At 46.5% G+C, this 17,636-nt stretch overlaps 1 protein-coding gene across 2 annotated transcripts in view; it reads left to right on the top strand.

Moving 5' to 3' along the window:
• Nucleotides 1-17,636, top strand: part of TULP4 (TUB like protein 4) — a 174,823-nt gene that overhangs the window by 86,782 nt on the left and 70,405 nt on the right. For both annotated transcript variants that reach the window (XM_056125865.1, XM_056125864.1), the window contains exon 2: nt 16,695-16,823. In XM_056125865.1, the coding sequence (XP_055981840.1) occupies nt 16,695-16,823 (129 nt within the window). The remainder of the gene's footprint in view (nt 1-16,694; nt 16,824-17,636) is intronic.

Here is a 17,636-nt window from a genome sequence, read left to right as displayed (position 1 = left end):
TGAAACATACCTTTTATGGAATAGTTTCATGGAGATTGAAAGCTTGAGTGAAGAATTTCAATCAACCAGCACATTCATTTTATTTTGAATGGGTACTATGTTAGTTTTAAAATAGGAAAAATTGAGATACTTGAAATAAATGGCATATCTGCAATTTTAATATCCTGAGGATTTCTTCCTTAGTGTAGTGTCTGTGTATATTTATGTCTGGGTAGAAGATGAAAGTGTTGCTGTGTATTTCCTTTTATAAGCTTTCAAATAAAACCCATATGTAAGGCCACAAACTTAGTAGAAGCAATAAGGTGCTTGCCTTGCATATGACTGACCCTGGTTTATTCCCCAGTCCCATACCACTGAGCATAGCTTGGTGTGACTCAACAACCAAAACAAAAAAACCAAAAAGTAAATATTTTATTACGAAGTGGAATAATATGAAAATCTATTGAAAACTGAATGGCCAACCTATATATAGTATGATTATTAGCTCCGTTTCTGTCTCCTCTTAAATAACTGCACATGAGAGAGCATCAGGTCAATCAAGGGGAACAAGGAGCCAAGTAATCCTTAGGAACTGTTAGACTCAGCTTTAATTTATAAGGATTTCCTCAGAAAAATTAAACATGCGAAGGATGTTTAATTTGATGACATTTTAAAGGAAGATTTTCCTCTTGGCAATGGAATGTTTAGCCATGTTAGGGCCAGGGAGAAAGCTCAGGCACCAGGCCACATGCCATGATTTGCAGGAACCTGATTTTGATCCTGTCTTTGATCCCCTTAGCATGCACCAGGTTTGCCCCTGGTGGCTCCCTGCACATGTGGGTGCGAGCATGTCCAGGCCCTCATGCCCAGCCGTCCATATCAGTTGGCTGAGTCTAGCAAGGAGCGACCTCTGCACCCCACCCCAAGAAATGTTCCAACGTTCCTTGCAAGAAAATAAAATTAAATTATTAACATTGGCTTCCAGTGACTTCCAGTTTCTGTAGCAGATTAAAAACCATGTAATTTCCAGGTTAAGGAGAATCAGAGTGGGAATGAGATGCCGTGATCTATGTAACCCAGCTTGTTTGTTTCCCAGTAGATACTGTCATGGATGAGGGTAACTTTCATTGTGTGTCTGCCTATGTTTCATGTTCTCTTTGATGTCCTGACTTGTTGTGGAGTATCTGGCTTGTTTCTCAGTAGGTCATCTGTGGGGGTTGGGCAGGCAGGCAGGTACACTTCTTTTGTGGTATCAGGAAGTCCCAGGAGAGCAGGGCTTCTCTGTTGCCATCACTTTGTAAAGCCTAGAACTGCCTGGAATGTGGCACACACTTCGTACGTCTCATCAAGTGAAGTAAGAGCCTGTTGGTCTGGAATTTGAGTCTTGTGGAAAGCTCAGAGGCCAGGGTTGGCTGCCTCTGTTCAGAAGCTCGGGCAGCTTCTTTGCATTCTCTTTGCCTTTTCCTCTTGAGCTTAGAGTGGTTACTGATCCTCCACCTCACTGGAGTTCAGGACAGGCTCAGACAACTTCTAACACATATCATATGTCATGTGTACAGTCATTTCTTTTCTCCCTAGGGAAGTAAACTCTTTTTCTCATCTCTTTAATGTTTTTTTCTTAATCTTTTGTTGTATTTTAAAGACATTACCTTTGACTTCTTTTGACCTTTTATTTTTTGTTGTTGTTTGTTTTGTGATTTCACTTAGCATTAACTATATCAACCTCCAGCAAAAGCATTTACTTCAACAACAATTTTTTTTTCTGGAAACAACAGAAGAGAAATTTGGAAAGTGTGTTCATGGCAAAATGCCCGCACTCCTACCAAATCTTCGGCCGACCAGCCTTCAAGTTCTCTACAGGACTTTCCCTTGTCACAGAAAGGGAGCTGGCAGCCCCTCCCAGGGCAGTGCGTGGCCTGGGGGTTCCTGTGATTGCTGATTTTCATGTGTTGGCTCTCGGGCCTCTCGACCTTACTGAAGTGGGTTCTCTACCTCTATAGTCCTGACTGCAGGTCAGACAGATCTACTTTGTCCAGTGGCAGGTAATGGACTGCCCCTTGTTAGCAAAATGTCCAGGTTGGCCTGACATGAGGACGTTTTAGTTCATGTACAACACACACATGGGGTGGCTTCAGGTCTCCTCTGTCACACACACACACACACACACACACACACACACACACACACACGGTGGCTTCAGATCAGCTCTGTATCTGCACCTTGCCTGTATTCTTGTTTGACTGATGGTTTTTGGCAGCTCCAGGATTCGACCTCATCGACTCAGAACCCGTGAGAAGAGACCTCTGCCCGCTTCAAACTCCCCTTGAAGATCACCCTGCCCTCTTTCAGAAGGCAGCTTGTAGCGAAGCAAGCAGAGGCACAGTGGTGGATGGTCCTGGCCGGCTGGCACAGGCACAGTCCCTGCCCTGTGGAAGCCACACATGTTGGCCATGGAGAGCTGGGGTGTCCACCCAGACCTTCTAGCTTCTAGCTGTGTGTGTTCTGTTTCTCCTGGATTTCTTCTGTTGCCACCAGTGTCGAAACTTGACACTTCGGGATGTGTATGATTTCATTTTGTTTGGCATGTGCCGTGCGTGAATGTTTTTGTACTTAATTCGTTACTTCTACAGACCTTGAGCAAGTGATGATTCTTGCTGTGCTTCCATCCTCTTTGCCCCCAGCTAGGAATAGAGTGGTTCTTAAAATCAAGCAGAGATTACCAAATTGAGTTGGCCTGACACCTTTTTCTCGGGCATGGGGGCTACCAAAACACCCGCCCTACTCCCCCCAAGGGAATCTAAGCAAACAGACAGAATTCCTCTAGTTATACCCAAGGTGACTGCCAATCTTCTGAATTATTCAACATGCCTCTCCCCCGGGTGGAGGGGTGGGCCACTTACTTTGAGAATTCCTGCTCTGAAAGGATATGTGTGTGAGACAGCTGCAAGCCAGGCAGGGCAGGGCACCCGCTGAATGGCAGCTGCTCTCAAGGTGCCCGTGCTTGACATTGCCTTCCATCCTGTCTTTCTGTTGTGCCCATGGGCCCATTGCAGAGCCCAGTTCTCTCTCGCCTTCCGTTTTCCTCTCAGCTGCCTTCATCACTTTCACGTGCCTGGTCACGGTCATTGCCACTGCTGGGCGATCCAGGTAGGTGCTTAGGATTCACTTACAGAAGCGTAACAGTGCTCGCCTTCTCTGAGACCCAGCTGGTGTTTACAGGTCAAGTAGCACTTTACTGTAGGAAGGAGACCGCTATCTTTACAGTAGATGCAGTACTTGAAAGATGAGTAGATTCACTCATGCGGGTTTTGAAGAAACAACATGGGAACACAAATGCCCAGAGACAACAGAAACTGAGAATTTGTCTTCAGTAGGAAGCTTACCACAGGGAGGGTGTGTGTGTGAGGGACTCTAGATAGCAGTGGAGGGAAGCAGACACCAGGAGGAGGGTGCTTGTGTATAAAATCCTACAAATAGTTTATAAGCCACAGTGTTCCAGATTAAGAAATATTTTAATTTTTTGAAATTGTCATGAAATAGAGCCTTTGAAAATAGGCAAAAGGAACCAGATTTTCATAGATTTGCCAGTTTTTATGTAGTCATGTGTGATTTAATGTCAGATTTGTTTTATGAAAAAATGTACAGTGGGTTGAATATAGAAACCATTTGTAAGCTCCCCGCTTCTACCTGGATAATCATTGTTTACATTATAGTATTGTCCTACAGCTTTTTTTTCTCTAGATACTTAAGATGTTTCACTTTATTTTTTAATTAATTACTTTTAAGTTTTATTTTATTTTTATAAAGAAGTTCACAATATTTGATTACATTTAATATTCAGATACCCAATCCACCGTATTTTGGATGTTTCCACTCTGAACCCCAACTCCTGCTCCAAAGCAGAACTGAAATAATTTATTTTGTATTTGTTATGAATAAACCACTGAAAATGCTCCAAAAAAGTTTTCTTATAGGAAAGTGTGTGAAGGTTATTGTATTTCACCCAGGGACATAAAGCCCTTCTATAACAGATTACTAACATGTTGTTAAAGGTTGAGCCTTGTGTGCCTATATATATAGCACTGTAGCACTATTCTCCCGTTGTTCATTGATTTGCTCAAGAGGGCCCAGTAACGTCTCCATTGTGAGACTTGTTGTTACTGTGTTTGGCATATCAAATACGTCCTGGGCAGCTTGCCAGGCTTTACCATGTAGACAAGATACTCTCGGTAGCTTGCTGGGTTCTCCAAGAGGGATGGAGGAATCGAACCTGGGTCGGCCGTGTTGGCCACGGGCAAGGCAAAAACGCTCTACCCGCTGTGCTGTTGCTATATATATTTGTAAAAATATATTTCCCTCTAAGGTTGGTTTTCTCCTACTTTAAGCCCCATCAAATGTGGTGCAGTACTCTTGGAATATGAGTGGTGTGAGGTCTGAGATGTCTCACGGTCCAGGAATAGGTTCACTCGTGGGCTTGTCTAAGTGTGTGGAGAGCGGCCGTGAGCAAGTCAGTGGTTGAGTTCTTGAGGTTTTCAGCTGCCGGGGCTGACTCCATTGGAGTGGGGAGGGAAACTCACCCACCCACCTCTGAGCTGTCCCGACTGAAACAGCCTGGTGTGGGTTCTGGAGGGAGGTCTATGGTGTATCGTTCTGTGCTCTCTTCTTAGAGATTTATATTGAGTCTCTGGATCGTGGCTGTTGATGAGATTATATGGCGCCAGAGGTGGCTTGTGAGGGTGACTGTCAAGCTGCCAGTAATAGGGGGAGATGGGGGAAGGTCACCCATTCCTCATTCCATTGAGCCCTGCATACCTAGGCTTTCTGCGGATTCACTCATGGGTACGGCTTGTTTGAGTGTATGGAGAGTGGCCGAATTAGGAAATTTTTAAGGGGAAAATCTGAGTTGGCCATAAAAATGTAAAAGTGTGTTTTATCCTAAGAAGCGGAGTGTTGGCTTTATGTTAGAAAATATTACAGATGTTGCCTAAGTGCCATTTATATATAAAGGATGGTTATAAAAATCTATGAATTCAAAAACTGATTTCTGGGGACTCTTATTCTTATGCTGTTCCTCCTGAGTGCATGCCGTAGTTCATCTGGTTTGCTGTTCTTTTCTTTTCAGACTTTTTTCCATCTTTTGTTTTCTAGAGGTTCCCTCCGTCTCATACTGAAGCGTCTCAGTCTTTCCCTCTGCTGCGATTACTCTGCTTCTCAGAGCATCCAAAGAGATTTTGTAAAATATCACCTACCAGACTCTTCATTTCTGCCTCTAGTTTTCTTATTTCAGCTCTCATGCTTTCTTGTCCTTTGCTACTGGTGCCGTTGTTTCTTTGAGTTCAATAAACATCGTCACCATGGTGTCAGCTGAATCATTCTTGGAGGATTTCCGGAACTGTCAGGTGCTGGCCGAGCCTTCTGGGTGACTGTTTTGCTCATTGAACTCTATGGGCTTCTCCTTGTCTGCCCCGTTGGCTTTGCTGTGCTCTTGCTGTACTGACGGTGGATCTTTGTAGTTTACCGTCACCCACGCCCCCGTGAGAGACTCCGGGATGAGGCTGGCTGTTGCTCTTTTCCTTCCCAGCTGAGCGTGTGGGATCTGAGGTGTAGCGCTGCGGCCGTGGAGCTGGTAGAGGCCAGGCGTGGAGGCTCTTGCCACCAAGCTGGCAAGGAGAGGAATTCGCCTGAGCTGGAAAAAGGCCCTGGAGGTGTTAGGAGGCGGAATTCTGTGGCCATCCAAGTTGCTTCCAGTAATTCCCTCCAAAAGGAACATTTGTTTGCCTTGGTCAGCAGGCTACAACTGTGTGTGATAATGGATCCTTAGTCAAGGGGGTAGTAGCACATGCTCAATGCAGATCCAGAGAGGCTAAGATGGAATTCAGGGTAAAAAACGAACTCAGAGTACATTTTAGGTCATTCACTTATCGACTGAGAGGCAGCAGCGCAGACATCACACAGAAAATGGAGCTCTAAAAGGGAGGAAGGAAATCCGAAGTGCTAAATAGTTGGGAATGTGCAGTTACAGTTTCCTGCATTCAGCTGCTAATAAGCCCACCCCGGTTTGCACTCTGCAAGGGAGTGCTGGGGGGAGGGAGATCTCTGAGCTGCCCAGGCAGGACTCTTGGTGACATGTGTTTTTGTGGGCTCTGGCTGTTCACAGGCACTGGAGAGACCTGACCGAGGAGTCCCACGCTTCTGCCCGCTTAGCTGTGCCTGGCGGGGGAGCAGCACCTACTGCCTAACCCAAGCCGAGCCTGCTCCTCAGGTCTCTTAGCAGTTGCCCTGGAGTGATGCGCCAGGCATCTGCCTATTAATTCCCCAACCCAGTGCTTTTGGGTTTTTTTTCCCCTTCTTTATAAAGGACTGTCTTGTTGGATGTGACTTCAGTTATACTGACAGTAGTTCTAATAATGCAAACCTGTCTATTTCTAGCCTTTCCAAGTGTGATTGAGTCATAATCAAATTTGATAAGAAGCACAGCTGGCTTTTCTCCCCCAGTCTGTATTTTGTGTTTTCTGTATATAATGAAAAGAAAAGAGTGACACAGCCATGGACAGGACAGCGTGGTGCTGCCAGCTGGGTCGAAGTATGTGAAAACTGGGTCCCTTCTCCTTAAGGAGAAAAGCCCCCAGGCAACCAGGCAGTGCCAGTTGGCCGTGTGTCACCCTCTGCACGCACTGCACTCCTGGCTCCTGTCTAGAGCAGCCTCCAGTGGTCAGTGGAAAGTCCCACATCCCAAGACATAACAAGTACCCAGTGTCTCTTTCACTGTCCACACTTGCCCTGCAACTGGCAGTGATCATAGGCTTCTCCCACGACAGACAGCTGGCCCAGGTGGTGCCCATTTGACAATGCCACTCGCCATGAGAAATGGCAGTGTTGCAGAGGCACACACCATACATGGGGCAGTGCTGGTGATCAGACTCACACCCTCTAGCTTGCAAGGCAGCTTTGTCACTGGGCTAAATCTCTAGGCTTCTCTTTTTTTTTGGGGGGGGGGGCGGGGGGGTCAGGGGATTTGTAGAACTTTCCTTGTTTGCTTCTTAGAGCATCACTTTTGCTCTCCTCTCTTTGAATCAGGAGTGTTGCTCCCATATTCGTGGCGCTCCCGCTCCCTCCTTCATTCCCACTCCCCTCTGCTCCCACATTGATATGATATGCATGTGCAGCTTTTCTCCTGGTGGGGAGTATTTAGATCTTGTAGGTGGCGAGTATTCAGATCTTGTAGGTAATTGTAGTTGAGAATGAGCCTTGTGCGTTGCTTGGTACCCGACCCAAGAGACTTCAGTACATCAGATTGTTCCAGGTGAATGGAGCCTTCAGAGTTCTCTAGGCCAACTTTATTTTTCATATTTCGTTTTGAGGACACACCCAGCAGTGCTCTGCACTCGGGATCACTCCTGACAATGCTTGGGGGACCAAATTGAACCTGCCAGGGATTGAACCTGCATCAGCCACATGCAAGGCAGGTGCCCTGTCTCTGTCCCTCAATTTGGTTGTTTATTCAAAATAAAGATACAAAATGCTGGAATAGATTTTCTTTTGCCAGCCGAGGACAGCGTGGGCACTCTATTCTGGGATCACAGTCGGGGTCTTGGAGGGTGAGCTAAGATTCTCTCTTCATTTGGGTGGGGAGCAAACAGAGTTGTCTCAGGATGAGTTCGAGCAGACTGTATCGTGCACCCAAGCTGTGTGTCTGGCTGGAGTGTAGGTTAGAGAGCAGGAAATGGAGGATCCTGCTGACTTAATTGTACTAAGAACTATAGAGGACGCTTTTGAACATTAATATAACAGATTAAATGTAAATGAGGAGGAAGGTTCACATCCGTAGGCCAGATTATTGTATTTGAAGGACAGATTTATGATAGTGATAGCCAAGTTAACTACTTTTAAAGCTTTTTTTTTCTTTTAGCAAATTTACTAGAGGCTTAGCAGTAAATTAATGGTTTTAATGAAAGATCAGCTGACTCTGTAACCAGCAGGGCCTCTAGCTCAAGGCCAGCCAACCTCCCTAGGCCCAGCACTGCTGGCCACTGGCTGTGAGGCCCTGCAGAGGCTCTTCTTTGAAGACCACCCTTGCCCTTGTTCGGTGGCATCCTTTATTACAAGGCTCTTGCACAGGAAGCATTGGTCTGCTTAGAATCTGTGCATATATCTCTACTTCTGCCCCAAGATTTACTTCAGTATCTCACATTCCCTAGCTCGTTTTGGAGAGCTGAAAGTTCCAGACTAGAAATTTCAGCTATCCAGTGAACATTCTTCAGAAGTGCAGTTATTTTCCAGGGATTAAGAGGTGGTTATAAATAATGGGATCATTAAATAATGTTCCCTGCCTCCCCCCCTCGACTTTTTTTCTTTTTTGGCCCCTTGGGTGGCAGGGGCTTCCCAAGTGGTGCTTGGGGAGTCAAGACTAGAGGGTGGGGGTGGGGTTCCTGGCAGCTGAGCCAACAGACCAGTGAGTCATTTCGAGGGCCTGAGGATGTGGTGCGGCTCAGGCCTTGTGGCTCCGGGGTCTCCAAGGAGCAAACGAGTCAGCTGCATGCAAAGTGCCTTAACCCCTGTATTACCTCTCAACGCCCATTGGGCCAGGACAGGAAATGACTGTTTGAATGATTTGTTGTGGCCTGTGGTCTACCTCCTGCTGAGTGGGGACTTTGGACCACATAACCCAAGGTGCGCAGATCCAGTCTCCTCATCCGAAAAAATGGAGAGATTCTAACATCTAACTGAAGGGGTTAAAGAGTGAATGAAGGTGTGGCAGAAAAGTGCTTCCATAGTCCATGCCCTCAGCAAAAGTTGCTAACTTAGCTTCTTGTTCTCTGGCCTTGGGAAATACGAGAGCAGCTTTATAGCACTTTATTCTCTGATTTATAGTCCTTTGGGGAGGTGTGGGGGGATGGGGACTTCCAAGTGGTGCTCAGGGGGCCCAGGGCCACTGCAGCTGTTCAGTGCCCGGGCCCAAGGATGTGGTGCTACCTGGGTCCTGTAGTGCCTGGAAACTACCCTGGCTGTGTTCAGAGAACTGCGTGGTGCCAGGCTCAGGCCAGGCATGCACCTTCACTGTGTACTATTGCTCTGGCCCTAACTGTGAGAATATTAACCACGTAAAAATTACAGGAGGTACACTGGGGACGTTGGTGGCGGGAAATGTACACCAGTGAAGGGACGCGTGTTGGAACATTATTGAAATGAAACCCAGTCATGAACATCCTTGTATCTGTGTAAATCGTTGTGATTGAATCTTTTAAAAACTTTTTTTTTTTTAGAAAAACACAGTCTTAAAAAAAAATTGTGTTTGTTGTAAAGCATGAATGTTTAGTTAGTGGTTATATTTCACAACTTCTGAATTCCAAGTTGAAGTCAAAATCTGATGAATTTGAATGGAATTTGCTTCTCAGCTCTTAGTTTCTAGTTCACTTTTTGTTAATGTTGGATTTTACTAGATTCTGTTCCTTGTAATAAACTTCACCAAGTGGACCTACTTTTTTTTTTTATTTCATCACAGACAAGGTGTATGTATGGAACAATTTGTGAAGTAACAGAAGAACTCTGCAACATGTGAAACATGACTGCATTTTTGATTTCTGTAGACCTGGTTTTTGTAATTATTAGAGGAGGAAATATATATGTTTATAAATCCAGCCACTGTACTCTTTATATTTAGATGGTGTGAATTCTCATACTTGTGCATTATTGGGTCTTTGGTGAAATTGATTTTTATTCCATTAATAATAATGCCTTCCATTACAGTGTTCATAAAAAATGAAAGAACTAATTTCAATACACGCTACCATTAAAACTCTATTATAATGAAGCTGTTTTCTTCCTTAAATCAGTAGTTGATGTGTTACTTGTAGGAAAGAGAAAACAAAGCCTTGTAACATGTATCACAAATTATCTTTTCTATATGAAGTGCACATATTTTTAGAAGAATACAGCTTTGTGTCAGGGACATGATAAAAGTCCAATACTTTGAGTCTCTCTATTACAAGACACCGTTGAACTTGATTTTACACCAGGAGCCCAAGAATGACATTTTTCTTTGTTTTTCTCAGAAAAGTTGTAAAGAGCAATTAAGGAAGTGTCTTTTATCCCTCCCCTTTTCTCCCTCCTTCCTTCCCTTTTTCCTGCCCTCCTTCCTTCCATCCTTTCCTTCCTTCTTTCTTTTCTTTCTTTCTTTTTTTCTTTTCCTTCCTTCCTTCCTTCCTTCCTTCCTTCCTTCCTTCCTTCCTTCCTTTATAATCACCATGTGACAGTTACAAAGCTGTTCATGATCAGGTTTCAGTCATACAGTGTTTCAACGCCTGTTCCTCCATTAGTGTACATTTTTCACCATCTCCACCTGCCCAGGAAAGTGTCTCAATTGCTTAATCCGTGCCTGCTCCCCAAGAGATGTAGCCAGGAATACCCAGCAAACATGGGCCTGAGTGAGCAGCACCTGGGTCAAACTTCCCTCAGTTCTTCTGGGGGGTATCCACCCAAAATAAGAAAGAAAGGACCAGGGGCATAACTCAGAAACTAGGAGCAGCCCCAGCCCATCCCAGCTCAGAAACTAGGAGCAGCCCCAGCCCATCCCAGCTCGGCGTACTTAACCTCTACCCCCCCCCCCCCCCCCCCCCAGCACCACCGCCACCAAAAAAAAGAGAAAGGATAGAAGAAAAGCTGGGACCAGAACACACTGGGCCGAGTATTCCTAGTTAACCGTCTGTTCTGGTCAGTGTTTGTCTTGCTGAGTTGCAGTCAGCATTTTCCTCCCAAAGTTGAATTTACTTAGCATTCAGACTTGGGAGATTTCTCCATCTTAATATCTTCATTCTCAATGAAATGATACACCATGTGTGACATTGGAGGGGGTGACGGACTCACCATGTTCTGTTTTTCAGTGAAGTAATCAGCGATTTGACCCACACTCAGTTGTCTTCCGTCCTTGTGAATAGAAGAATGTGTCCTTGGCTCACCCTGGGCACAGCCATTCTCATTATCCAGAGGGTAGGGTCCCCGTTCTCTAACGGGGGCGGGGGGCAGGCAGGCAGAGACAGCGCCACAGAACTGAGGTGGCTGCGGGTCCAGCTGGCCCTGGTTGGTAATTCCTCAGCACTCTGCTATGTCCTCACCTTGCCAAATAAACTGGATAGATTGGAGAACAGGAAATAGCTGCTGGGAGATAAGGCAGGCAGCTTTGCTCTAGGGACAAGAGGAAATGAAAATTCTAACCCAGAGAAACACTGTCCGCACGTTGACTTTATTTTTATACTAGAAATCATTGAAAATCTCTTTTCTTGATTTTAGGGGAGTTACCCGCCTATTTATTCTATTGTAGCAGTTAGAACTCTATATTTAGACTGTATACAAGGCCCACACACATATTTTGGCATCTCACCCGATGAAGAATTGTAAAAAGATGAAACTGAGTCTGTGAAACTTGCTTGTCCAATAAACAACTTCTGTGTTGTCCTGTTACTAAGAAATCGTTGTGGGGGTTGGGTTTAGGCCATACCCAGTAATGCTCAGGGGCTCCTCCTGGCTCTGTGCTCAGAGGTGACTCCTGGTGGTGGCAACGTCGTACCAGGGATCAGATGGAACCGCCATTGATTCTCCCTAAAGCAGGTGCCTTAACTCTGAGTAATGGATGGCGGCCAGGTGTCGGGTTCCTTATGTGCAGTGGGAGGAGAGAGACAGCAGCCCGGAGAAGGGGATCTGATCTTTCTCCTCTGCCACCGGAGCATGGCAGGGGAAATCTCAGACTAATGAGAATCCACCATGAGCCTTGCTCTTTGCAGGAAAGGGGTCGTCACTTAGCCCAGGGCTTTGCGGTTCTTCGCCTTTCTCTCAGGAAAGAATTTCAGAAGATGAGCAGTGGAATGGAAAAAACAAAACCCGACCTTATTAGCAAGTTTTGAGGAGTCGGGCGGGGTGAGTGCTCAAGAGAGAATGCTGGCTTCTCCCCAGTGGAGAGAGGCCCAGTACACACCCCGCGTTAGAGATGAAAGCCCACGTCTCAGGAGGGAACATGCGCGCAACACATGTGCTCAGGCAACACATGGCGCCGACAGCGTATGTCCACGCCTCCTTGTCCAAGTTGGCTTTTATGGAGTTTGTCCCAGGCTGCCCAAGTGGGGTTTTGCGCAGGTAGGTAAGAGTTCTTTTGCCAGCACTCCAGCAAAGGTGTAGAGTTGGGAGTCGTTGGTGGTCTTTGATATCCCTTTCCTGGCCTTTGCTCCTACTGGAGTTTCTCTCAGAGGGGGTCCAACCTTCTCTGGGTCTGTGCTGGAGCCAGCTAAAGATCTTATCAGGTCTTACTTCTTGTGTCCACAGGTGGGGCTTTGCAGCCTTGGGGCTTCCCGTCTTATTCCTTCCCAAGAACTCATTGCCGTGGGGCCCTTCCCTATCTACCTGCCTGCCTGCTTCACGATCCCTTCAACCTCTGACCAGAAAATCTTTACCATTACGAATATTAAAATATTTCCTTCCTCTGCGTGTGTATGATGCGGACCATAGCTAAGCAGGCCGTTTTCTTGGAAAGAGAATTAATCTTGGGCCCCGAATTATAGCAAGGAGAATGCGAAGACGGAGGGAGTGGATGAGATAGAAGGAGGAAGACTGCTCATAACAGTCGGGCTTTCGTCAAGGATCTTGAACATTTTGGTGATGTAGAGGGGAGTCACTATGTACATCAAAATCGTAAGATTCAACACTAGTGTAAGCATGTGACCCACCCAGAAGAAATTTTTGTTTTGTTTTATTTGGGGGCCAGACCCGGGGGTGCTCAGGACTTACTCCTGGTTCTGCAGGGCTCCGGGGACCATGTGTGGTGCCGGGAATTAAACCAGGTCGGCCACATGCACAGCCAATGCTCTGGCCACTCTTCTATCTCTGCAGCCCCCCATTTTTAAAAAATGTGTTTGCAGAGTGGGAAAGTCTTGGGTCATTGATGGATGGATGCTGACACTTCTGGTGAGTTTGGAATTAGGACGTTGAATGTCTGAAGTTTTATAATCGGCAACTTTAATCACAGTGTTTATAATTAATAAGTAGGTTAACATATAAATAAATATGAAGGTTTTGTCACTGATGTGACCCAATTCTGCAGCCATCCATACATAGCTGGGTGGGGACAACAGAAGTATCTGAGGTGGGACTCCCTCCAGTTCTTCCCTAGTGGGAAGGGGTCCCGGGGAATTGGGTGTGCTCTCGAGAAAGTCATTGACAGGCTGGCTTTTGGGGATCGCAGGCTCTTGGGGGGGGCATTCTGAAGTCTGTGCGTGGTTGGGGAGTTCAATAACATGTGTCCTCAGGGACCAAATTGTAGCCACCTGCATGTCTGTGCCTGCCTGTGTGCAGGACAATCATGAAATCTGAATGGAGTTTGGGAATTTGGCTTTCATTGACTACTTGAAAATTCTTGATTATTTAGTATTATTTAAAGATTTGTGTGGTTTTACTACTTTAAAAATTAAGTCACTAATTTGAGCATAACAATTAAAAATTTAGATTTTTTTCTCTTTGTTTGGGGTGGGGGGCAGAGAGGTGGGGTCACACCCTGTATGTTCAGGGTTTACTCCTGGCTCTGCACTCAGGAATTACTCTGCTCAGGGGACTAAATGGGATGCCGGGGATCAAACCCCAGTTGGTCTCATGAAAGGCAAGTGCTTATCCGCTGTACTCACTCGGGCCTCTAAAACCTGGTTTTAAAGAGTGAACCTGGACTTGCTGCCTCTACCCGTGTGGGCTGGCATGCTCTCCCGGCCGCTGACTGCGACTTTGCAGGGCCTCCAGTATTGGCGGGAGTGAGACTGAAACAAAGCAAGGGAGGAGACCCTGCTCAATGGCCACAGGTCTCAAGAGTTCAGGGTACCAGAGAGGGGATGCGGGAGCATGTTGTGGGGAAGGAAGAGGCAGTCCAAAGGGACATAGGGACAGTGGGGGAGGGTCTTGGGCACACTGGCAATTGCGAAGATGCAGTGACTTTGTACGGTCAACACCATGAATGTTAACTCTACTACAACCATGTTACCTTAATTGCAGTTTTTAATGTGCCACGGGGAGTTGAAAATGACCCATTTGAAATAGTTTTCGGTAACTGTTTATAGCCAAAAGACTAAATTGAGCAACAGTCATTAGCTGTCATCATAAGGAGCACTCTGTTACAGTCTGTTCCGATAACCAGGTGTCAGTGCCCTGGGTGACATGTGTCTGTCCCTGCCCTCGGTGGTCCAGCACAGGGAGGGGCCATGCCAGAAGGATTAGATTTGACTAGTGGCTGCCAGGGGACAATGTTGAATGGCAGCTGTTCCTGGCCTTGGATCACAGAACTCAGGTTAGCAGACAGTACCTAGTACGGGCAGGTTAAAATCAGGCAGTTGCAGTTCACAACTCTCTGACTTCTGCAGTATTTGAAAGGAATTAGAGCCATACAATTTTGCGGAATAATAAATTTCCTCCTTTAAATAAAAGAAAAATTGAGAATTTTTTACACATCTTTTAAAAAGTGTCTAGTGCCAGTCAGATTGGCACCTTCAACCCCCATCCAGCAGGGGTCAGTTGCAGAGGATGAAACAAACACTTGTAGACTGGGTCACTTGGGCCTATAGCACTGGTTTCCTAGGCAAGCCATTTGTTTAATACAATATGCCCCTTCCACACGGTACTGCTGTTCCAGAGATACTAAGGGCAGTTAGGAAGCACATCCATGTTCACTGGGAAAGAGCAGAAACTGGAGCATCTCACGTATCGGACAGCGCCCTGAAAGGTAGAAAGTCCTGACAGTTCTCTGTTCTGCCTTGTCCATGCTGTCCTCTCGATCTGAAAGACTGAATAGTCTTTGTCTGTGCACATTTGCAGCCAGCAGATATTTTGTGTTCTATTTTATTCTTCTCTGCGATTCTGTTCTTTCCTTCTGCACATTTGCAAACGCTTTGCATTCTGGAGCCTAAACTACTTACGTAGGGGCATACCCCATACTTGGGGGGGGGGGTTGTTTTTGTTTTTTTAAGGGGAGGGGAATTCACACTGAAAGTGACATAGCACCAGTAGGCTGGGTTGTCGCCTAGTTCTCTGGTGTGCGGGTCACAACCCCAGAGCCAGATGCCAACCGTACCGTTGGCACGACTCTCAGCAGCGACAGGGCTTCCGTGCTGGTCTGTGATTTGAGGGTATGAGAAGTAGTCTGGGCATTGGGGCCTTAATAGTCCTCGCCTCATTTGCATGTGTGTATTGCCACGGGTCCAACGTAGGGCTCCACACATGCTCTACCACTGAACTCCATCCATTGTGACTTTTAGAATACATGATGGAGTTTAGAAGCCATTCACACCAGGGCCACAGTTCACAAGGGTTAGTGGGATAATTGGCACAGTTCCCGGAGACCAAAGAGGAAATCTTTGATGACCAGCCAGCTGGCCCTGCAGATGAATGGTGGGCTTCATTAGATTGACGCAGCAGTGGACAGCTGGGTGTCTGGGGCATGGTCGGGGTGGATAACTCCACCTGCACTTTCACTCCCAAGAGGGCCTCTCCCCCATCTCCATATTAATCACCTGGCATCCTATTCCTGGAAGGATTCATCATGGCCACTAGCCTAGGCCAGTCAGGGAACATTTGCCACAGTGCACCCCAGGGTGTTGACTTGGGCACCACGTCATAGTTCTTTATCCACACAGGTTACTGGGCTTTGGTCGTCCCTCAGGTTTTTGGGCATTTTCTGAATCCCATAAAGTGCTTTCAGGCGAGGGAGTGAATAATAGCACTTTCTTCTCTTTACCCCTCCTCCCATGTGTTGTCGGAGTAACAGAGGGGTTGGTCTGCTGTGATACGGTTACGTTTCACTGTGGTGTCGCCAGCCTCTTTGGGGCCACGGTGCTCGCTCATGTTCCAGTGATGCCAGCTGGACCATGAGAGCTACTCACTGTGGGGGTCGCTGCTGACGGGCATGGTACTCACACACTCCTGCAAGTGGCGTGCAGAGCCAGAGCTCCCAGACACAACTTGTGGCCTTGCAAGCAGTTGTTTGAGTCGTCCCAGCTAGCCACGTGCTGTTCTTCCCGGTATCCATGTATTCTTACTTTGAAACATATAGTTTCTTCATGTTGATTCTGTGATAAATCTTAACGTGTTGATGCTGGCTTTGTGCCATGGAGGGCATGTGGGGGGAGGGAGGGGGGTGCACACCTGAATATGGTTTAATGAGCTCAGGTCACAGTTCTGCTATCATTGTGTTAAGCTTAGATATTTCAACTCTGCGTGGTTTTGGTTTTTTGGTGGTTTTTGTTTTGTTTTGTTTTTCAGAATTGGTCAGGTATAGATCCTGAATCATTTGGAAATAAAGTTTAAAAAAGATAAACTTCACTTTATGAAAAAAAATTTAAATAGGCCCCCATTCCGCTTTTGGCACTAAATGAATTCCCTGATTCCAGTCACGACAGATTCCGCAAATGGTTGTCGCAGCGCATGGGACTGGCAGATGGTAGATCCTCTCACTTGTGCTAGGCAGGCCTGGAACCCAGGGCTCTGGCCCTTTCTTTCTTCCTTGCAGTAGGTCAAGGGTCTCTTTGGAAGCTGGGGGGCCGGGCCCTGTCCTCTCTGTGAGTCACCCCCTTCTCACCCAGTCCTCTTCCTTGGCCATGAGTGGTATTTAGTTTTGGGGCTTGATCACATTGGAGAAGTAACCCTGGCCCACTGGCTTGTTCTTGGTGGTGAGTTTCTTCTCGCTTATTTTCTAGGTAGTGCTGGTGAGGTGGAACGAGCCGTACCAGAAACTGGCCACGTGTGATGCAGATGGAGGCATATTTGTGTGGATTCAGTACGAAGGAAGGTGGTCTGTAGAGCTGGTCAACGACCGAGGGGCCCAGGTAAGAGGAGAACAACCTTCTGTAGTCCCAGTGCTGGGTGATGCACACAGACAAAAGGAGACCCCTGCCCTCTCCTCTCCACACTCCTCTCTCATGCATACACTCAGATAGACCACAGGACCTGGTAGCGCTGCGCACCCGGACAGATGGCTGTGTACAGGCAGGCTCAGACACCCAGATAGGGACAGAATACAGGCAGAGCTCAAGCACATGCACTAAGGCCAAGGAGAACTTTCCAGAAAGAGGTGACATGGACATGAACAAAATTAGAGTCCTGTTTTGTATTTCTTTTGTTTGTGTTTTCCTGGCCACACCTGGCAATGCTCAGGGGTTACTCCTGGCTCAGCACTCAGGAGTCACTCCTGATGGTATGTGGAAGATCATATGGGATGCTGGGGATCAAACCCCGGTTAGATCACATACAAAGCAAGCTCCCTACTCGCTGTACTATCTCTCCAGCCCCCTGTTTTTTTTTTTATTTCTCCTGAATATATCAGTCAGTAAGAGAAAGATTGTACTTCTCTTCAACTATGTATTTTGGTGATCCCGCTCCAAATTTTAAGCCTTAATTAAATCTGTGAAGTTGTTTTCATTGTTGTGATTACATGTTAAATTTGGATCCTCTCAAATGCTTCTGGCATATCACTTTTTTACTCCCCTTCAAAGGAATTTTCCCTGTATTGTCGTCTTCATAGTTCTCTCCCAGGGAGCTCTGCAGGACTGTTTCTCACCACACTGGACTTCTAACACTGTCTCCTGGCAGGCCTCAATTAGCGCGGCCACCTGTTGTCATCCCAAAGCACTTCGGTCCTG

The sequence above is a fragment of the Sorex fumeus genome, unplaced genomic scaffold, assembly GCF_029834395.1.
Source record: "Sorex fumeus unplaced genomic scaffold, SorFum_2.1 ptg000061l, whole genome shotgun sequence".
Taxonomy (NCBI): domain Eukaryota; kingdom Metazoa; phylum Chordata; class Mammalia; order Eulipotyphla; family Soricidae; genus Sorex; species Sorex fumeus.
The sequence above is the reverse complement of the archived record's forward strand: the minus strand, read 5'-3'. Positions and strand labels throughout refer to the sequence as shown.